This window comes from Rhinoraja longicauda, chromosome 2, assembly GCF_053455715.1.
Source record: "Rhinoraja longicauda isolate Sanriku21f chromosome 2, sRhiLon1.1, whole genome shotgun sequence".
NCBI classification, from domain to species: domain Eukaryota; kingdom Metazoa; phylum Chordata; class Chondrichthyes; order Rajiformes; family Arhynchobatidae; genus Rhinoraja; species Rhinoraja longicauda.
The window spans coordinates 33,336,218-33,359,506 of record NC_135954.1 but is presented as its reverse complement, the minus strand read 5'-3'; the positions used below and the strand labels follow the sequence as shown (position 1 = coordinate 33,359,506).

The following is a 23,289-nucleotide window of genomic DNA, read 5'->3' as shown; positions in this document are numbered from 1 at the left end:
CTTCTTCAATAATGTATCGTGTCAGGAGGAAAGGAGACACAAAATGCTGGAGTAACTCAGCGGGACAGGCATCTCTGGAGCGAAGGAATGGGTGACGTTTCGGGTCGAGACCCTTCTTCAGTGTCAGGAGGAAGGTTGGGATAGAGATATTTGAATGTTCACCAGAATAATTCAAATATTATTGATCTCATAGATTCACAGAGTTGTACAGCAAAGAAACTGGTCCTTAAATTCACCACATCCATGCCGATCATTTTGCTCATCTGCACCAATCCCATTTGCCTCCAATAGCACCCTATCCTTCCATGGGGTTTTATCCACCCGTTGATCACTAACAATTAAGTGTAGTTTCAAATTCGGAGTTTAATGTTATTATTTGGTGGCTTATTTTATGTAGGGAAATATGAATCATTATCAGTTCCATTCTTCTTCACATTCTTCTTCACATCACTCAACCAAGTTTTGCACCGCCTTAATGCTTGTGTCATGTGGTCAAAAAGCTGAGAGATGATGATCTTGCAAGTCTACTCAAACTAGTTGATTAAACCCTCCCCCTCCCTAGTCTCCCTACCAGTTCCACTGGTCGCATACTTGTATCCCTCTTGTCATCAAACCTTCCCCAGCCAACAATGGGGCCTTTCTGGGCTCCACCCTTCCTGAGGTCGTCTGTTGCCAGCCCTGTTTTTTTCTGGTCTTTTCTCGCCTCCAGATTATCCCGCCCCCCGCCAACTCGACTTTCAGTCTGAAGAAAGCTCACCTATTCCTTTTCTCCAGAGATGCTGCCTGATCCTGCCTCCAGCATTTTGTGTTTACTGTGGAAAAACATCCCTTGGATAGTGTGTATATGGAACAAGCTGCCAGAGGAGATGGTTGAGGCAGGTACGACAACAACATTTCAAATACATTTGGACAGGTACATGAGCAGTAAATGTCCAGAGGAATGTGGGCCTAAATGCAGGCAGGTGGGACTAGTACAAAATGGGGCATCTTGTCGACATGAGCAAGTTGGGATGAAGGGCCTATTTCAGTACTGTGTGGCGGTATGACCTCAGTCGAATCTTAAATAATTGGATTACACATTACCCGGAATTAGATGCACTATTATTAGATGGGTAAATTTAAAGCAATAGCTCATCATTTAAAGCCCATATAGAAATATCTGCAGTAATAAACCAAAAAACTTTTGTTATTGCAAGAATGAAATTCTTTCTGATAATCAGTTAAATGTCAATGAATGGAAAAACATACTTCAAATGATGGATATCTGAAATAAAACAGATAATGGAGCAAATGCTCAGGAGGGCAGGCAGCATCTGTGCAGGGAAAAGCAGAGTTAATACTCTCCCTTTCTTTCCACAGATGCTCCCTGACCCGTCATTCCAGCATTTTTCTAGTTTTATTAGCATTTAATGAAGTACCAAATAATGAGTTGTGGAACAGTAGCAATTAAGATTAGGTAACTGAGTCATACGGCATGGAAAAAGCCCCTTCAGCCCAACATGCACACACTGACCAAGTTGCCCCATCTACACTAGTCCCATCTGCCTGTGTTTGGCCCACATCTCTCTAAACCTTTCCTATCCACCAATTGTATCCCTGAGTGTAATTTGAGTATATAATTGGTTAAAGTATAGTCATCAGATAGATTTTTTTAATTGGAGAGAAATATACAATAAGGTTCTACAGCAATTGATATTAGAACAATTCTCTTTTCCGGATATACAATAATGGACTGGGCACGTATAGGAATGTGCAAGAATGGTAAGGTCACACAAATGGAAGATGGGCAACAACATTGGCAACGAGCTGCCGGTGCGGAGCCGACCAGGTCTGGGCCGGACGCTAGCAGAGCGAGGAGAGAATCCTGGGGAGTGCCGCGGCCCGTAGACTGAGCATCCGCCCGGAAGGTCCAGCTCACCCGCCGCAGTCCGAGGACTCGCCCATAAGGCCCGACTCGCCCGCCAAGGCGATGGTCCCGTGTCACAGACTGGAACCTGCCCGATAAGCCCAGCCCGCCCATCGTGGCCCGTCGACCAGAACCCACCCGGAAGGCCCGGCTCGCCCGCCGCGGACCAAGGGCCCATGGGAACCCACCTGGAGGGCCGGTAAGCAGACTGGCTGAGGGAGGGAGTGCAGTGCCTCGACGGGGGATTGAGTTGCTAGAGGCCCTGTAGCTACCTGGGGCTCAGCTGGACAAGGCACTGCTCCAGGAGGTCGAGCACATGGACCGGAAGCGGCCTACAGCTGTGGAGTAACGGCATAGAACATCGACGGCTATGTTTGGCCAGGCCAAGCCCGCAATGCAGCCAGCCCAACAGACCTCCATGATCAGATCTTTGGGATGTGGGAGGAAACTGGAGCACTGGAACAACATGAAACCTTCAGGGTCAGTGGGAGAACATGCAAAGGCTATACTGACAGCACCACATGGGGTCAAAATTGAATCTGAGCTACTGAAGCCGTGATGCACCTGTTCAACATGCAGCACCATTCTGCTGTCCCTCTCGCTGTAACAATACACCCAAAGTAACGAATGAATGAATGAATGAATGAATGAATACGTTTATTGCCCAAGTATACATATACAAGGAATGTGCCTTGGTGCTCCGCTCACAAATGACAACACAAACATACAGTTAACAATTAAGAATAAAGCATAAACACATCAAAACAATAAGGATACACCATTACGGTCTAAACATGTGGGTGAAAATAAACCAGAGCAAAAAAGAGACTACAGACTTTGGTTATTGAGTAGAACTAGTAGAACTAGATTTAACATTATTAAATCTGTGGATTTTTTAATATGTAATTGTAATTTATGCATGTCATCACATTCATATTTCCATGTCACTTTTTTTTACAAAGGAGTCCAACAACATCAGAATCCTTTTAATTTCAGAATTAAATAACTAACCTCAAATGAATTTACGAGTGCAGCATAACAAGCAAAGAGGAGCATTTGACATAGGAACTACGATGCCGATAACCTCTGATTGAAAATACTTTCTTAAAACATGGAAATATAGCCAGGATTTTTATGTTTAGTCTCTGGGGAAATTAAACTGTGACAATTCGCAGTGTTTACTTTGAACCATCTGACTTTCTTGCCTTAAAGAGATGCAGTTTCACATTGACACCAGCTTAAAATATTGTGGAATTCATGGTACAATAAACAATGTAGCTCCTGACTCATCACTAGCACCTGTAGAAGATTAACTTGGCTTACTTACTTGGCCACACACTTTCAGGGATGCATGAAAATGTCTTTGTTGCACTATTCTTGTTAATATATTGTTAATGTATTGCTGGTTAGAATGCAGAAATTCAGTCGTGTCAATTGAAAAATATATCAAATGACACAAGCCAAAATGTCTTATTTGTATCAATCACAAAATATACCCAGAATTTTTATTTCCAACCTAATAATAGTTAAACTCCAACTCTACCAATATTACAAATGTGTCAAGATGTTAAAAGTCTTTAAATTCGTGACTGATACCACGGTGTTATTGCCAACATTAATGACACCAAAGAGGTCATTGTTAACTTCAGGAAGGGAATGCCAAGGGACCCTGCACCTATCCTCATTCGTGGGATGGTGGAAGAGAGAGTCAACAGCTTCAAGTTCCTGGGCGTACACATCTCTGAGCTGTCCTGAGCCCAAAACATCAATGCAATTGCAAAGAAAGCTCACTCATGCTTGTACTTCATCAGATACAGCATTTGCCAAATACTTGGTCGAACTTCTACAAATGTACAATGGAGAGCATAGTAACTGATTGCATCACAGCCTGGTTTAGAAATTCAAACGCACGAGAATGAATCATGCTGCAGAAAATGGTGGACATTGCCCAATCCCTCACGGGTATTAACATTCCCACCATCAAAGGGATCTACAGGAAACACTATTTCATGAAGGTAGCTAATATCATCAAAGACCCACACTACCTCAGCCATGATCTCTTCTTGCTATCACCATCGGGAAGGTGGTAACAGAGCCTGAGAACCGTTACCACCAGGTTCATGCGCAGCTTCTTGTCATCATTCATCAGGTTCTTGAATCACATCCGAACGCAATTCCACCTCAACCACCTCCAACCTTGTGAACTACTTGAACGGACTTTGAACTACCTGGTTGCTCCACCTACTTTGGATTTGGCACCGTCATGATCTAGTTTACTTAGAATGACTGACAATTTATTGTGCATTTATTGTAGTCGCTCCAAATGTGCCCGCAAAGCTGCAGCAAGTAGGAAATTCATTTTTCTGGTTCATATCCGGTGAAAATAAGTATTACAAATAAACAAACTTGCCTACGGAAATAATTAGTTGCTATGAAGCTTTCTGCAATGTTCTCTGGATGTGAGATACCATGAAAAGCTGCCATAAGGGGGTGATCGGTGCCTGGAAAGTGCTGCCAAGTGTGGAGATGCAGGCGGATGCAATAGTGGCGTTTGAGAGGCTGTTAGAGAGACACATGGATAAGCTGGGAATGGAGGGATATGGATCACGTACAGGCAGAGGAGATTAGTTTAACTTAGCATCATGTTTGTCACTGGCATTGTGGGCCAAAGAGGTATTGTTAAAGAGAATATACCAGGCTAGTTATTACACAATCACAATGCACTGTGGACTATCCACAGGCAGTGTTATGGGTGAGCTGCTTGTAAACTTTAAATAATTAACTTTAAATAATTAACTGGCAAGTTATTTTCCTGATGGGATGTTTGCGACTGTGGTCATTTAATTGTCAGTTCAACCCAGAAGCAGTGAAATTAAGTCTAAAAATTGACAGAAGGAGGTATAAGTACCTACCTTGCATAGAGTCCCGTAAGTCTAAACATGAGTAATGGATGTGGTGAAATCACAATCTTTTTTTATTCAAGTTATCCATTCATCCTGTGGGAAAACCATGACAAAAATGTTACAACATTTTGTTATTATAGACTGGGTTTTCAGTTCCTTATGTGTATCCTTGCATGTCTAATCCCTTTCAATTGCCAGCATGTATTTAACTTCCACTCATGCATAGTTAAACACAAGTATACATGGCATTAGTTAGAGCTGTTTGCTATCACTTCCACCGAGTAGTGTAGCAAGGGATGGTCTCACCAACCTGCTGATACTACCTTCGGAAATTAGTTCTCGGATCCTACACCAGAGGATCTGCAATCTAATTGTTTCCCTTTTCTTCTTTGCTTATTTAGTTTGGTCTTAGTGTAGTTTAGAGATACAGCATGGAAACAAGACCTTCGGTCCACCAAGTCCACAAAGACTGTCGATCGCTCGTTCACACTAGTTCTCTGTTGTCCCACTTTCTCATCCACTCCCTACACAGTTGGGGCAATTTACAAAGGCTAATTTTAATCTACAAACCTGCATTTGGGATGTGGGAGGAAACCGGAGCACCCGGACGAAAATCAAGCAGAATGTGGACACACACACAGGCAGCACAATGTGCGCAATGGGTGGAGTTGAATTGGAGAGTACCCCAGCTTAGCTTACCCTAACTTATAGAAGGACTTATGGAAGCCTAATAACAGAGGGGAAGTAGCCATTCCTGTGTGCACTTTCAAGCTTCTGTATTTTCTGCCCAACGGCAGTAGGGAGAAGGAGAATATGAAGTGTATGTAAATATAGTTTGGTTTAAGTGGATGGAGAAAGGTTTGACAGATAGAGTATATTGTGGGGAAATGTTGTGTTATCCATGTTGCGAGGAACAGTAGAAAAAATGGAATATTGTTTAAAATGGAGGGAGACTACAAAATGCTGCTGAATAGTGAGGTCTGGGCGTCCTTATCTAGGAAACACAAAAGGTTAGCCTGGCAAGTACAGAAAATAATTAGGAAAGCAAATATAATATTGGCTGTCATTGCAAGGGAGATGGAGAATAAAAATAGGAAAGTCTTGCTGGAAATGTTCACGGCTGCACCACACCTGGACCACTGGGTCGAAAAGCAAAAAACTGCAAATGCAGGCAATCTGGAACAAAAATTGTAAAATGTTGGAAATGCTCAGTCATCAACTCTGTTGCTCTCTCCACAGATTCGGCTTGACACGTCGAGTTCCACTAGCAATTCACTTTTTGCTCTAGTTTCCAGCATCTGCAGCCTCTTGTGCCTATAGGGATTTACTTGCATTGAAGGCAGTTCGGAAAAGGAGAATGAAAGGGCTATCTATGAGAAATGATTGAGCTGGTTTGGCCTCAATGAAATTCATGCAATTCTGAAGTGAAATCATGGGGCCATTCCTCATTTGGGGAGGTGGAATCTAAGCTTCAGAATAAGGGGCCATACATCGACATATTTCTTCTGTCAGAGGGTCATGAGTCTTTGAAATAGTTTGTTTCAGTGGGGAATGGAGGCTGAAACACTGAATATATTTAGTGCTGAGATGGATAGATTTTAAGTGTAAAGGTAAGTCAAAGGTCATAGAGTCATAGAGTCCTACAGCACAGAAAGAGGCCCTTCGGCCCATCGTGTCCGCGCCGCCCGTTACCAAACATAGTCTAATTTTAATCCCATTTTCCCGCATTTGGACCGTAGCCCTGAATGTTGTAGCATTTCAAGTGCCCATCCAAATGCCTCTTAAACGTTGTGAGTGTTCCTGCCTCCACCACCACCCCAGGCAGTGAGTTCCAGACTCCAACCACCCTCTGGGTGAAAAAATTCTTTCTCACATCCCCCCGAAACCTTCCTCCCCTTACCCTGTATCTATGTCCCCTCGTTGTTGAACCTTCCACCAGTGGAAGAAGTTCCACGCCATCTACCTTATCTATGCCCCTCATGATCTTGTACACCTCGATCATGTCCCCTCTCAGCCTTCTCTGCTCCAGGGAAAACAACCCCAGTCTGCTCAGTCTCTCCTCATAGCTGAGGCCCTTCATCCCTGGCAGCATCCTGGTGAATCTCCTCTGCACCCTCTCCAAAGCTATCACATCCTTTCTATAATGTGGTGACCAGAACTGTACACAATACTCCAGCTGTGGCCTCACCAATGTTCTGTACAATGCCATCATTACCCCCCTACTTTTATATTCGATGCCCCGGCTAATGAAGGCCAGTAATCCATATGCCTTTTTGACCACCCTGTCCACCTGTCCTGCTGCCTTCAAGGACTTGTGTACCTGTACTCCAAGGTCCCTCTGTACCCCTGTCTTCCCTAGGGTCCTTCCATTCATGGTGTACTCCCTCTCCAAGTTATTTCTGCCAAAGTGCATCACCTCGCACTTTTCAGGATTAAATTCCATCTGCCACTGCTCCGCCCATCTGACCATCTCATCTATATCTTCCTGCAGCTTGCAGATCCCTTCCTCGCTATTCACCACCCCCCCTACCTTTGTGTCATCTGCAAACTTGCTGATCATGCCCTGTACGTTGACATCCAGATCATTTATGTAGATTACAAACAGTAAGGGACCCAACACCGATCCCTGCGGCACCCCACTGGACACCGGCCTCCAGTCACAGAAGCACCCTTCTACCATCACCCTCTGCCTTCTGTCACTAAGCCAGTTTTTTAATCCATTTTGCCAAGGTGCCCTGGATCCCATGGGCTCTTACCTTCTTGACTAATCTCCTGTGTGGGACCTTGTCAAAAGCCTTACTGAAATCCATGTATACCACATCCACTGCACTACCCCCATCTACCTCCTTGGTCACCCCTTCAAAAAATTCAATCGTTAGTCAGACACGACCTTCCCTTAACAAAGCCATGTTGACTATCCTTAATTAACCCTCGATCCTCCAAGTGAAGACTGATTCTGTCCCTCAGAATCTTTTCTAGCAGCTTCCCCACCACCGATGTCAGACTCACCGGCCTGTAGTTCCCAGGTTTATCCCTACTGCCCTTTTTAAATAATGGCACCACATTAGCTATCCTCCAGTCCTCCGGTACATCCCCTGTTGCAAGAGAGGCTCTGAAAATTTGTGCCAGAGCCCCCGCAATCTCCTCCCTTGCCTCACTCAGCATCCTGGGATACATCTCGTCAGGGCCCGGAGACTTATCCACTTTTAAGCCTGCCAGAGCCTCCAGCACCGCCTCCCTGTCAATAGCAATATGCTCAAGAACATCACAACCCTCCTGCTCCATTTCTAAGTCCGCAGCGCCCTCCTCCCTCGTAAAAACAGATGCAAAAAAATCATTTAAAACATCTCCTACATCCTCTGGCTCCACACACAGCTTTCCACTATGGTCCCTGATGGGCCCCACTCTTTCCCTCGTTATCCTCTTACCCTTGATATACTTATAGAACACTTTGGGATTTTCTTTTATTTTGCCCGCTAGTGCTATCTCATGGCCACTTTTTGCTCTCCTAATTTCTTTTTTAAGAACCGCCCTACACCTTCTGTATTCCTCTAATGATGTCTGTGCCTTAAGTTCTTTATGCCTTCCAAAAGCCCCCCTTTTTTTTCGAATCAATCCTACTATATTGTTCGACATCCAAGGTTCTTTGGACTTGTTTGTCCCACCCTTAAACTTTAGGGGAACATGCTTCCTCTGTACTTTTTCAATTATTCCTTTGAATGACTCCCACTGTTCTGATGCGGTCCTCCCCACGAGAAGCTGATCCCAGTCCACCAGGGCCAACTTCTGCCTTATCAGATTTAAATCGGCCTTGCCCCAATTTAGAAATTTTCCTCTTTCCTCTGGTCCCTCTTTACCCTTTTCCATTACCACCTTAAATATCACTGAATTGTGATCACTGTCACCAAAATGCTCTAATGGGAGTTTAGGAAAAACAATGGATTTGAGGCATCACTCAACTCAATCATGACCTTATTGAATAGTGGGGCTTATTCCTGCTCCTATTTCTTATATTCTTAAATCCCCATATTCTTAATTCACCATGAATATAAATGAAAGCAGTACAGATTTATGACTATCATGTAACAGTGTTACAGACATGCAGACAGGTTGTTGCCTTTTGTACTTTATATAGTCATCCATATAAAACTAGAAGTGATTTAAATAGGATATAAATATTTAAATTATTTTATGTGTTTTCTACGCTATAAGATTGCCTTTTATTAGTCGGGCTACTTATTTCCAATACAATCATTTAGATGCCAGAGTGATAACTGATTGCCCCATCACTGGCCAAGGATTTATTGGTTAATGGATTATTCTGCTGTTATTTTGGCAAATATATCAGAAGGACATTATTTATAACTTAAACGGTCATGCAGCTCATGGGAAAGTAATTTTCACTTCCAGCAGAAGAGCAAAGTTGGCCGCAGTAAGTCAGTCACTTTTACACAGCCAAATAGGTTGTCATTTCTTCAATGGCTGCTTGTCACTTTTTGGGTAATTAGGTAAAAACCTGATTAGGAAACTAGTAGGTAGACAGAAAGAATTGCAGATACTGTTTTACAAGAAATGCTGGAGTAATTCAGCTGGTCAGACAGAGGAGGCAGTTGAGACAGGAACTATCACAATGTTTAAGAAACATTTGGACAGGTAGATGGATTGGATAGGTGTAAAAGGATATGAGCCAAACGTAGGCAGGTGGAACTACCCGAGTGAGTCTTCAGATGCTATAAGTTTCATTAACATAATAAAGAGAGTTTCCAAATTATTGTTGAGCATTTCTGAAGGGTGCATTAACTGTCTTTGTGACGTCCAGGATATGAAATTGGGTGGACAAACAAACTGGTTTTAAACGCATCAAATAGTTATGAAAGTATTAACATTGATTGGAATAAATAATTCAACATGGTAAATGTTTCACTGAGTACAATTATTCCAACCAGGAGGAGCCATAAAGGAAGATTTGCATGATATACTCGTCTGAAAGTAACTAAAATGCAGGATTTCAAATAAAACTAAGGCACAAAAATGCAGTGATTGCCAGAAGATAAATTCAACCTCTGTACCCTTCCAATTCAGAGACCCAAGGTGGTCTGTCATCCAGATTAACTAAGCATAGCTCCAAAACAGAAAAGGCCAATAGAATACACGTGACCGTAAGTGTTTGTGATGGAGCAATGGCATCTTGTAGTTGCAGATATCCCTTAATGCAGGAGAGAGATATAATCGTTTTCATGACCTTGTGACAATAACATTCATTAAAGTGAAGTCTCTGGACTGGATTTGCATGTTGTATATTGTTACGAGTTAGCCTAATATTTTCCGTGCACTTTAATGTTTTTTTTAAAATTACCAGTTAGCCTAATTATTTTCCAAGTGCACTTTTAACACTCCCTTAATAATAGATTCCAAAAATTTGCCTACAAATTTACAAATGTGGGTAAATTTTCCCACATGGATTTATGAAAGGAAAATAGTGTTGAAAGACAATAGACAATAGGTGCAGAGTAGGCCATTCAGCCCTTCGAGCCAGCACCGCCATTCAATGTGATCATGGCTAATCATTCACAATCAGTACCCCGATCCTGCCTTCTCCCCATACCCCCTGACTCCGCATCAGGAGTTTTTTGAGGCTGAAGCCAACAGAATATAAGGTAGACACAAAATGCTGGAGTAACTCAGCGGGACTGGCAACATCTCTGGAGAGAAGGAATGGTTGATGTTTCGGGTCGAGACCCTTCTTCAGATTAGTTAAGGATAAGGGAAACGAGAGATATAGATGTCTCTACATCATCGTCTATATGTTAACCCCCCACCCCCTCTCTACATGTCTCCAATCCACTTTTAGGCCTATTTTTTGTTCCCTTTCCCATACACCCTTCCCCCACCGCCCCAGCTCCGACACTCATTTTGAGTGAGGCCACATACAAATTAGAGGAACAACACATATATTTCGAAGATAGAGCAAAGATAGAATTCAAAAATAGAATTTTATCTCTATATGCTTCGTTGTCACCTTTTCCTAGCTAACAATGATCTATTCTACATTTTCCTTGAGCCGCATCTCCTATGATGCCTCGTTTTCACACCTTACATTTCCTTATCTCTGTCTCCCTTTCCTCTGACTCTCAGTCTGAAGAAGGGTCTCAACTCAAAATGCCACCCAAATGGCCTAAATCTCCTCCTATCACTGATGAATTTATGAACAGCTTGTCTAAGGTCATTTGTAGCCAGTCCTGATTGGTCCTAGTCTTTTATTGCCTCCAGATCTTCAACATCTGTCCATCCCACCAATATGTGACCTAGATAATCATATCAGGTACATTCTATGAATTCACCCTTCGTCCTCCACAGTATTACTACTCAATTAGTTTGCCAAAGTCTATATGTAAAATCTGCATTATTATTGTATTATACTTAAATAATTCTCTAATTCCCCGATTAATACTTTTTCCTCCATCCACTGCAGCTTGGAAGTCTGTAAACAATTCCCATCATTGTCTTCTCTCTGTCTTTCAGTTTCACAACTCCAAATTGATTCTACAATGCCCTCCATAATGTTTGGGACAAAGTCGCATCATTTATTTATTTGCCTCTGTACTCCACAATTTGAGATTAGTAATAGAAAAAAAATCACATGTGGTTAAAGTGTACATTAATAGATTTCAATGGTTTCCTCCCACACTCCAAAGACGTACAGGTATGTAGGTTAATTGGCTGGGTAAATGTAAAAATTGTCCCTAGTGGGTGTAGGATAGTGTTAATGTACGGGGATCACTGGGCGGCACGGACTTGGTGGGCCGAAAAGGCCTGTTTCCGGCTGTATATATATGATATGATATGATAAAGGCCATTTTTATACATTTTGGTTTCACCACGTAGAAATTACAACTGTGTTTATACATAGTCCCCCCATTTCAGGGCACCATAATGTTTGGGACACAGCAATGTTATGTAAATGAAACTAGTCATGTTTAGTATTTCGGTGCATATCCTTTGCATGCAATGACTGCTTGAAGTCTGCAATTCATGGACATCACCAGTTGCTGGGTGTCTTCTCTGGTGATGCTAGTCCCCTTCAGTTTCCTCTTCAGCATATAAAAGGCATGCTCAATTGGGTTCAGATTGGGTGATTGACTTGGCCACTCAAGAATTGACCATTTTTTAGCTTTGAAAAACTCTTTTGTTGCTTTAGCAGTATGTTTGGGATCATTGTCTTGCTGTAGAATGAACCTCCAGCCAATGAGTTTTGAGGCATTTGTTTGAACTTGAGCAGATAGGATGTGTCTATATACTTCAGAATTCATTGTGCTGCTCCCATCAGCAGTTGTATCATTAATGAAGATAAGTGAGCCAGTATCTTCAGCAGCCATACATGCCCAGGCCATAACACCCCCACCACCGTATTTCACAGATGAGGTGGTATGCTTTGGATCTTGGGCAGTTCATTCTCTCCTCCATACTTTGCTCTTGCCACCACTCTGACATAAATTAATCTTTGCCTCATCTGTCCACAAGACTTTTTACAGAACCTGTGGTTGCTCTTTTAAGCACTTCTTGGCAACTATAACCTGGTCATCTATTTTTACGGCTAACCAGTGGTTTGCATCCTGCAGTGTAGCCTCGGTATTTCTGTTCGTTAAGTCTTCTGCAGACAGTAGTCATTGACAAATCCACACCTGACTCCTAAAGAGTGTTTCTGATCTGTCAGACAGGTGTTTGGGGATTTTTCTTTATTATAGAGCGAATTCTTCTGTCATCAGCTGTGGATGTCTTCCTTGGCCTGCCAGTCCCTTTGTGATTAGTAAGCTCACCAGTGCTCTCTTTCTTCTTAATGAAGTTCCAAACAGTTGATTTTGGTAAGCCTAAGGTTTGTCTGATGTCTCTAACAGTTATATTCTTGTTTCTTAGTCTCGTAATGGCTTCTTTGACTTTCATTGGCACAACTTTGATCCTCATGTTGATAAACAGCAATAAAAATTTCCAAAGGTGATGGAAAGATTGGAGGAAAGACTAGTTGCTGAGAGCTCTCTTATACCTGCATTGAAGAGGCAATTAAACACACCAGAGCAATTACAAAGACCTGTAAAGCCATGTGTCCAAAACATCATGGTGCCCTGAAATTGTGGTGGGACTATGTAAAAACACAGTTGTAATTTCTTTACAATGAAACCAAAATGTATAAAAATGGCCTTTAATAAAATCTGACAATGTGCACTTTAACCACATGTGATTTTTTTTCTATTACAAATCTCAAATTGTGGAGTACAGAGGCAAATAAATAAATGAAAGATGTCCCAAACATTATGGAGGTCACTGCAGATCATGGTCCCATTCTGTAACACGAGGGCCAACTTCCCCTCCTTCTACTGTCAAGCTCTTTTTGAAGTTAAGTACCCTGGAATACTTAATTTGAAAAGCTGAACACTTTGCAATCATATAATGTAATAGCTACTAGATCATAGCTATTTACGTCCAGTACTCTAATGCCTCTACTTCCTTGTGAGACTATGGAAGTTTGGCAGTGTAAGAAAATAACTGCAGATGCTGGTACAAATCGACGGTATTTATTCACAAAATGCTGGAGTAACTCAGTAGGTCAGGCAGCATCTCAGGAGAGAAGGAATGGGTGACGTTTTGGGTCGAGACCCTTCTTCAGACTGCACAGCTCCCTTTCCCTCCTGTATATGCGCTAGTGCTCTATGGGTTGTAACCAATTTCTCAAACAGTGACCTCTGAGTCACACAGTCAATATAACTAATCTCATTTACCCTTTGCCAATATGCACATGGCTGAGGTAGTGTGGATTATTATCTTTGTGGTTCTACGCTTTTAATTTGGACACCAGATCCTTGAATCCTTTCAATTCCACCATCTTTTTACTCATGTATGTGTTATTGGTTCCCATTGAGTGTGCAGAATTTAGTTGCTCTTGAACATAGTTCAGTTTATTATGGTCGTGTGTACTGAGGTACAGTAAAAAGCATTTTTGTTGCGTGTTATCCAATCCGCAAAGAGACTATACATGATATCAAGCCTGTACATTAATTCCGGAAGTGGCGGCGCCTAACGGCAGCGGCTCACTAGCAGTCTGTTCGTCTTTTTTCCTTTTTTTTTTTGTTGTGTGTCGGTGTTGGGATGGTTTTTATATATTTTTTTGGTTGTGTATGTGTGGGAGGGGGTGGTGGTGTGGGGGGGGGGGAACTTTTCTCTTCCTCACGGCGCGGGGTGTGGCTCGGCTGCGGGGCCTAACATCGCCCGGTGCGGCTTGGCCGCTGGACTTTACATCGCCCGGTGCGGCTTGGCCGCTGGACTTAACAGTGCCCGGTGCGGCTCGGCCGCGGGACTTAACATCGCCCGGTGCGGCTCGGCCGCGGGACTTAACATCGCTGGTGCGGCTCGACTGCGGGACTTAACATCGCCCGGTGCAGCTCGGCTGCGGGACTTAACATCGCCCGGTGCGGCTCGGCTGCGGGTCTTTTCATCGCTGGTGCGGCTCGACTGCAGGACTTAACATCGCCCGGTGCGGCTCGACCACGGGACTTAACATCGCCCGGTGCGGCTCGGCCACGGGACTTAACATCGCTGGTGCGGCTCGACCACGGGACTTAACATCGCCCGGTGCGGCTCGACCACGGGACTTAACATCGCCCGGTGCGGCTCGGCCACGGGACTTAACATCGCTGGTGCGGCTCGACCACGGGACTTAACATCGCCCGGTGCGGCTCGGCCACTGGACTTAGCTGCGCAAGGCTTGGTCGCGGGCCTTTCATCGCCCGGTTCGGCCGCGGGACGTTTCAGCGCCCGGTGCGGGGACTGTGCAGGTCGGTCGGGGACGAGCTGTCTGTCCGTGGGCGTGGGGAAGAGAGTGGAAGTTTTGTTGCCTCCATCACAGTGAGGGGGTGTTTGGAGTCACTGTGATGGACGTTTGTGTTGGGGTTATGTGTCTTGTGTTCTTTTTTTCTGTGACTGCTATGTAGTTTCGTTCGGTACTTCGGTGCCGAACGACAAATAAAGCTCTGTTATACCTGTTTCTGTTATCAAGCCGTCCACAGTGTTCCGTTACAGGATTAAGGGAATAACGTATAGTGCAAGGTCATGTCTAGTAAAGATATTTCGAAGGTCTCCAATGAGGTAGATGATAGATCAGATCCACACTCTTGTCCATGATAGCATGGTTCAGTTGCCTGATTACAGCTGGGGAAAAAACTGTCCTGAACCTGGAGGTATGTGCTTTCATACTTCTGTACATCTTGCCTGATGGGAGAGGGGAGAAGAGGGAGTGAGAAGGGTGGGTCTCGTCCTTGATTATGCTAATGGCCTTGCTGAGGCAGTGTGAACTGTAGATGGAGTTAATGGAAAGGAGGTTGGTTTGCATGATGGTCTGGGTTATGTCCACAATTCTCTGCAATTTCTCGCGGTCTTGGATGAAGCTGTTCCCTAACCATTCTCTGATGCATCTTGATAAAATGCTTTCTACGCCTCATCAATAGAAGTTGGCCAGGTTGTTTGGGATATGCTGGACTTTCTAAGCCTTCTAAGGAAGTAGAGGTGTTGGTGTGCTTTCTTGGCAGTTGCTTCGATATGGCTGGTCCAGGACAATTGCTGGTGATATTTAACGTCTCCTCTTCGGAGTCATCAATATGCATAATTGTTTAAATTCTTGTCATTTATTCTCCAATGTGTTTTTTTTTCAGTCTCTGTCTGAGGGATCCACACTAACCTTTTCCTTGTTGTAGAGCCGTATTAACCATTACAGTTGAACCTTAATGGAAGGAGACACATAAAATCCACTGGAAATGGAGATCAACAGATCCAGAGTGAATAAAGTGCTAAAATAAATTATCATTAAGAAAAATAGTGTTGGAGATTTCTTGAGTACAGAAGTTGGGAGGGTTTGTTACAGTTGCATAAGACATTGGTGAAACCACATTTGGAATACTGTGTTCAGTTTAGGTCACCATGTTATAGGAAAGATGTTGTCAAACTGGACAGGGTACGAAGAGGATTTTTGAGGATGTTGCCAGTAGTCGATGCTAGATTTATAGGGAGAGGTTGAGCAGGTTAGGTCTTTATTCCTTGGAGTGCAAAAGGATGAGGGGTGATCTTATAGAGGTATATAAAATCATGAGAGAAATAGATAGGGTAAATTCACAGAGTCCTTTATGCCGAGTTGTGCAATCAGGAGCCAGAAGACCAACCATGACTATAGCTATAAGGTAATGGAACTGAAGACACGTAAACTCCCAGATCCCAATGGTTGACATTCCTAGGTTTCACAATTGGTTCACCATAGAAATAATGCTGGTTATCATCATACCATATATCATGGATTCCACAATGGTTCCAATAGATCGAGAGTTAGTCATACAACATGGAAACGGGTCCTTTAGCCCATCTTGCCTATGCCAACCAACATACCCCATTGGCACGAGTCCCACCTGCCTATGTTGGGCCCAAATCCCTCTAAACCTTTCCTATCCATGTACCTGTCCAAATGCCTTTTAAAAGTAATTTGTGTCTTTTAAATGTATTAGTTATTTAACAAAATTGGAGCTTACAGGATTAGAGTTATGATGCACATACAAGAACACTCCTGCTCATGCATGTCACACTGTCCTCTTCCAGTTTATTTGAAGCTCTGATCCTCATTCTGCACACACCAGTTTTAACACCATCAAAATGCAGCTAATTTTCCATCTTTGCTCAGCACTTACTTGCGATCCTCCTTCAGTGTTCCTCACCCAGACTCAGGTGTAACCATGTCTCTAAACCTCCTTGGCATAAAGTTTCCACACTTTGTCCCCTCCTTTCAAAACTCCCACAAAACCTCTACTCCCCCCCCCCAACTTCTCAGTACATTGGCTGCTCCATTTCAAACTCTTTTTATTCTTTCATGCTTTCACAGCTGAAATTTTGGCAGGTGTCTCAGTTGTTGACCCTCTCACTTTTGACTTGGAACGTTGCGTATTTAAATCTAGTTCCAGAGATTGGATACACCGTGCATCTCGGCCTCCAAAGTACTGCAGGAGTGTTGGGGTGTCAGAAATGCCATCTTTTAAGATAAAGCATTCAAATGAAACCCCATCTGGTCTCTCAGATGGATACAAAAGATCTGACAGCGCTATTTTGAAGAAAAGCGGAGGAGTTATTCCGGTGTCTTGGCCAATATTTATTCTTTCGTACCTAAAAACAGATTACATGGTCATTATCAAGTTTTGTTTGTGGCGCTTGCCATCTGTTTGTGGGAGCCTGCCACATGTGAATTGGCTGCCAGATTCCCTACATTAAACGTGAGCACAATTAGCTGCAAAGTGCATTGGAATGAGCTGAGGTTATGAATGATACCATGTTAATCAAATAGCCATGGAACCACATTTTCACTAGAGGTGGCCAATTGAGTATTATGCTATCTCTATCTGGAAACCAATTCAAACTAATGCTCCTATTTGGTGTCTCTAACTGTGCAATTTTATTTCCCTTAATTCTCTCTTTGAAGTTATTGATCGGTTCCATTCCCCGATCTCATGGACAGCAAGTTCTGAGTCATTGCCATTTATTGCATAAAACAGCTTTTCATGACATTCATGCGTGTTTCTTGCATTAACCCTTAAAACTGAGCTCTATAGCTAGTTTAATTTTCTCATCTAAATCTTTAATAATCTTGTACACCTCTGTCAATTCACTCCGTAATCTTTTCTGGTCCAATTGCAGCTTCTCCAACCTGATCAAAGACCTATATTCCTGAAATTGAGAACCTCATAACCTGGTACCAAAACAACAACCTTTCCCTCAATGTCAGTAAGACAAAGGAGATTGTGATCCACCTCAGGAAGCAAAGCCTTTATATTTCTATCCAGATTACTTTTCAATGCCTTAGTCCTCTCCTGCTGATTTCTGAAATATACCCACACATTTTGGTTTCGGTTCTTTTAGGCAATATTATAAGCCTTTTCCTTTAACCTAAAATGATTGCTAACTTTTCTTATCCATTACAGTTGGGACACTTCCCATACAGTTTTCTACCTTTATGAGGATATACTTATTTGCAATCTAACTATTACTTGATTACATGTCAGTCATTACTTGCCTACATCCATCATTTTGATGTGGTTTCTCAATCTATCATACCTATTTCATGTAGTTTCCTTGCTTAAGCCCTTAGTCTTAATGAATCACATTGAATCTTTTTTTTTAACAAAATTCTATAATATTATGATCACTCTTAAGTAAGATGGATATGAATGGCATTGGTTAATAATGTGAGAGTGGAATAATCTGGGGAAGCAACTGGGGGAATTCTGAGGCAATTGAAAATCACTGAAGAATCCAGATGATTATCTCTAGTATGTTAACATGGTAAATTTTGTGCAGTAACATACCAGGTGTTTTTTTGTTTTTTTTGCAGTTAACAGGTATTCTTGTGAATGAGATTCTCCTTGGAGCAGATGGAACTGACATCAAATGTGGAGTGATCGGAGAAATCGGCTGTTCTTGGCCAATCACCGAGAGTGAAAAGAGAGTTCTTCGTGCCACAGCTGAGGCCCAGACACAGCTTGGCTGTCCTGTTATCATTCACCCAGGCAGAAAGGTTGACTCACCTTTCGAGATTATTCGAATACTTCAGGAGGCTGGGGCTGATATCTCCAAAACAGTCATGTCCCATCTAGACAGGTAAGTGGAGGAAGTTGTACAAGGACTTAGCTTACTTGCAAATTGTTTTTGAGCTTTATTATTATAATATTATATATAATATTATTTAGGGGGCGTGGCTGCGTTCTGCAGCTGCGGCTCACCGGCAGTCTCTCTGTCTTTATTTTGTTTTTGTCTTTGTTATCGTTTAAATGTTTCTTTTGATTTATTTTTAACTCTGTATATGTGGGGGGTGGTGGGGGGTGGGGGAAACCTTTTTTCCAATCTCCTCCTCAACGGAGATGCGACCTTTACCGTGTTGTGCCTCCGTTCGTGCTACGGCCTAACACCGTGGAGTCGGCGGCCTCCAGCTGGGATCGACCTTGAAGACTCCGGTCGCAGGGCCTGGACTTACCATCTCGGAGGCTTCGCCGTGGGCCCTGCAGTCCGCAACATCGGGAGCTCGCAGGTCCCTGGCTGGCGACCGGCTTTCGGGAGCTCCAGCCGTAGCAGCTTCGACCACCCCGAAGCGCGAGGTTTGATTGACCCGCTCGCAGGCCCTTCATCGCCCTGCGTGGCCTGGCCGCGGCACTTTCCATCGCCCGGTGGGGGCTCAGGACCTTCATCGGCCTGCTTGGCTCGGCCCTGGGACTTTCCATCGCCCGGTGGGGGCTTCAAAAGTCGGGAGCCTCGATCGCCTCGTGGCACCACGGGAGAAGAATGAGGAGGAGATAAGACTTTTCTTTGCCTTCCATCACAGTGAGGATGTGCCTGGAGCAATCACTGTGATGGCTGTTTGTGTTAAAAATTGTAATTGTGTGTCTTGTGTTCTTTATTGTCTACTGCCGGACCCTGACGTGAGAGGACGCTGGCGCTATTTGTTCGCCGCTTCTCCGTCAGGATAGTTTGTCTGTTTGTTTTTATGTCTTGACTGTTTTTGTAAAGCGTCTTTGAGCATTTGGAAAAGCGCTATAAAAAATAAATGTTTATTATTATTATTATTATTATTATTATTATTATTATTATAAGGAGTGCTTACCGACGAAAGATACGATTAGACATGGCTGATCTTATCTTGTTCAAATTAGACTTTTTCATACGTGGGATGATCATTTGTAAATGATATAGTTAGTTCTGCATTTTCTACTAGATAAAAAATGTGTTCTTAGTCATTAACATTACTTGTAACATTATCTCAATGGAACTGCATTTTGGAAATGTAGTGTAGCATGCAGACGCTGCTACATTATCTGCAGGAAAGAACTGCAGATGCTGTTTAAATCGAAGGTAGACACAAAATGCTGGAGTAACTCAGTGGGACAGGCAGCGACTCTGGAGAGAAGGAATGGGGGACGTTTCAGGTCGAGACCCTTCTTCAGACGGATGTTACTCCAGCATTTTGTGTCTACCTGCTATATTATCTGTTTGGCATTACTGACTGGGAACAAATCTCAACTTTGTGTATGTGCCCAACATTTCTCATGTGCCTACTAGTCTGAAGAAGGGCCTGACCCGAAACGTTATCCATTCCTTCTCTCCAGAGATGCTGCCTGTCACGCTGAGTTACTCCAGCATTTTGGGTCTATCTTCAGTTTAACCCAGTATCTGCAGCTCCATCCGACACATTTCTCTTGCAGGTTCGGATTAATATTGTGATCTTTAGACGATTCTTCGGCTCCTTCTAAGCAGGTCCGACATAGTTCACATACTGATCAAAATCAGAAGTTCTCTTTTGGAGCTTATAATATGTGCAGTTGGATAATCCTAAAGAAAGTAAGCCTTAACGGGTCCGGGCATTGAATACAAGTGTCGTGATGCCATGTTACAGTTGTCCAAATCAATGGTGAGGCTGCACCTGGAGTCTTTAATGCAGTTATAGTCCCCTTACTTGAAAAAGGATCAGATTAATCCAAAAAGGTTGCATACAAGCATTTTGCCAGAATTGGAGGGCTTGAGAATGGATAGGCTGGGACTGTTGATTCTGTAGCAAAGGAGGTTGAGGGATGACCATGGTAGAGGTTTACAAAAGAATGATTGGTTACAGTCCTTTTCCCAGAGTAAGGAAGCCTGAGATCGGAGGGCATAGGGTAAATGAGAGAGGGAAAAAAAATTGAGTGGATCTGAGAATCAGGTTTTTCACACAGGGTGGAGGGAATATAGGTCGAGTTGCCAGAAAAAGCCGCAGTGGTGGGTACAATTAGTTTTAAAAGATATTTGGATAGGTATATGGACAGACAAGGTTCAGCAAGAACCTTGCAGGCAACTGGTGCTAGCTCAAGTAAGCTCATTGGTTGTCATGCTGCATGGAAACTGGCCCTTCGGCCCAACTTGCCCGTGCTGACCAACATGCCCCATCTACACTAGTCCCATCTGCCTGCATTTGGTCTTAAACCAATCCTATTCATGTACCTGTCATGAATGAGTTGGGTTAAGTGACCTGTTTCCTTATTGTATAACTCAATGACTCTAACATCGCTCAATGGAAAATTACTGTATTAGTGTATTCTTCTTAATTTATTTACCTTTCATACATACTTCTTCTATTAAAGCCAATTGTTTGACCTGTTATTTATTCTAGTTTCAGACTCTGTTTTGTGAATTATTGGTGGTCTTAAAAGTACATTGCGAGGTTTTTCTTAGGTTCTAAATGTTTTGTTCATGAAAATATTTGCCCTGCTGTGGATAATATTTTTAAGATGACTAGTCCTGAGTTAATAAGGAATTACAGGAATGTTATTTGTTCATTTTGTGGATGTTGCTTTTCCAGGGATGGCCAGTGTTTGTCAGAGTATTACAGCGTGGAAACAGGCCTTCAACCTAACTTGTCCACACCAATCAACATGTACCATCTACACTAGTCTCACCTGCTTGCGTTTGGCCCAGATCCCTCAAACTCTTTTCTATCCATATACCTGTCTAAATATTTCTTAAATGTTGCGCTAGTTCCTGCCTCAATGATCTCCCCCGATAGCTCGTTCCATACACCTACCACTCTTTGTGTGAAAAGGTTACCCCTTACATTCCTTATCCTTGTCTGTTCCTGAGAAGATTATGATGTGCAATCTTCTTGAACTGCGACTGTTCTTACAGTGCAGATACTCCCACTGCATTGGTGGGTATGGAGTTCCAGGATTTATCCCTCACAATGATGAAGGAACAGCTATGTCTTTCCAATTCAGAACGATGGATAACCTGTATGGGGTCAAGAGTTCAGAGAGTCAAGAATATTTTATCATCTTATTTACTGGCAATTTGAGTTTAGTTTAGAGATACAGTGCGGAAACAGGCCCTTCGGCCCACCAAGTCTACGCCGACCAGCGATCCCCACATATTAACACTATCCTACACTAGGGACAATTTTTACATTTACCAAGCCAATTAAGCTACAAACCTGCACATCTTTGGAGTGTGGGAGGAAACCGAAGATCTCGGAGAAAACCCACGGTGAGAACGTGCAAACTCCGTACAGATAGCACCCGTAGTTGGGATCGAACCCGGGTCTCCGGCACTGCAAGCGTTGTAAGGCAGCAACTCTACCGTTGCTCCACTGTGCTGCCCCTATGGAACAAGGAAATTCTTACTTGCTGCAACTTAACCATTAATGCATAAAATTAAATGTTTAATGATCAATAGTACAATAAAATAATAGCTAGGTAAACATAATACTAGGTAATCACAATAGTGCAAAAACTGAAGATTATAGGGCAGCCAAAGACATGGGTCATGGATTAGTCTGAAGAATGGTCCCGACCCTAAAACGTCACCTATCCATATTCTCCAGAGATGCTCCAGAGACCCGCCGAGTTACTCCAGCACTTTGTGTCTTTTTTTATAAGCCATCATCTGCAGTTTGTTGTTTCCCCATGGAAGATCATAGTTGTTAGGTTAATCATTAGTGTGGTAGAGTTTTCAGGATCTTATCATTCCAACATGTCTGCAACGTGGCCTCTTCTAGTCTGAAGAAGACCCAAAATGCCATCTGTCCATTTCCTCCACAGATGCCACCTGACCAGCTGAATTGTGTTTTGCTCAAAATTCCAACATCTACAATTTATTGTGACTCCTAGTCCTCTTCAATGGTTTGGGAGATGCTGTTTGATGAGAACAATGTAATAGTTGTCAAAACATCCTCAGATCAGAACATCCTCAGAAAGTTATTTAAAAAGTGCCAAAATAATGGACTGGTGTGGTTTATAACAAAACCATTCAGAGCAAGTACCTGAATATTAAAATGATCTCTAATGTTTTAGAGCTGCAGTCTATTCAGTTCTTTTCCCTATTGAACAATCACCCATTAGAGTAAAAGTCATTGGAAGGACTGGGAGGGTATCAATTATTCTGATAATGAGAATCAATCATAGATTTCAGAATTTCCAAAACATATGTATAGAGTACATTTGTAAATGAGACACAGCTGCATTTTATCTAATCATCCAGATCTATGACAATTATCAAGGTTAACTAAAATACCATCCCCAGTATACTCTGGAATAATAAATTGCAAAATAATTTCTTCATCTCTGCAAAGGAATTGTATTCAGATTCTACAGTGTATTGTCAATCCCCAATTTGATATTCTCTGCAGAATATCAATAGATCTTGGGCATTTGATAACATCCAGTTATGAAGGAGAACAATTGCACCTATTACTAGAATTCCTTAACAATATGCAAACCAGTCGAGAACCTACTAACAACCAGGTTACACAAAGTTTTCAGGAAGGAAAGAAACTGAGCATGAAGTGGAAGTTAGAACCAAGTGAGCAAAATAAATAGAAAGCAGAAACAAAAACAAGAAACAAATGAGGTCAAACAATGGAAAAAAGCTAAAATGGCAACATTAAAC

At 42.7% G+C, this 23,289-nt stretch overlaps 1 protein-coding gene across 2 annotated transcripts in view; it reads left to right on the top strand.

The window, feature by feature from the left end:
- Nucleotides 1-23,289, top strand: part of pter (phosphotriesterase related) — a 45,542-nt gene that overhangs the window by 2,152 nt on the left and 20,101 nt on the right. For both annotated transcript variants that reach the window (XM_078416693.1, XM_078416702.1), the window contains exon 3: nucleotides 18,221-18,486. In XM_078416693.1, coding sequence (XP_078272819.1) covers nucleotides 18,221-18,486 — 266 coding nt within the window. The remainder of the gene's footprint in view (nucleotides 1-18,220; nucleotides 18,487-23,289) is intronic.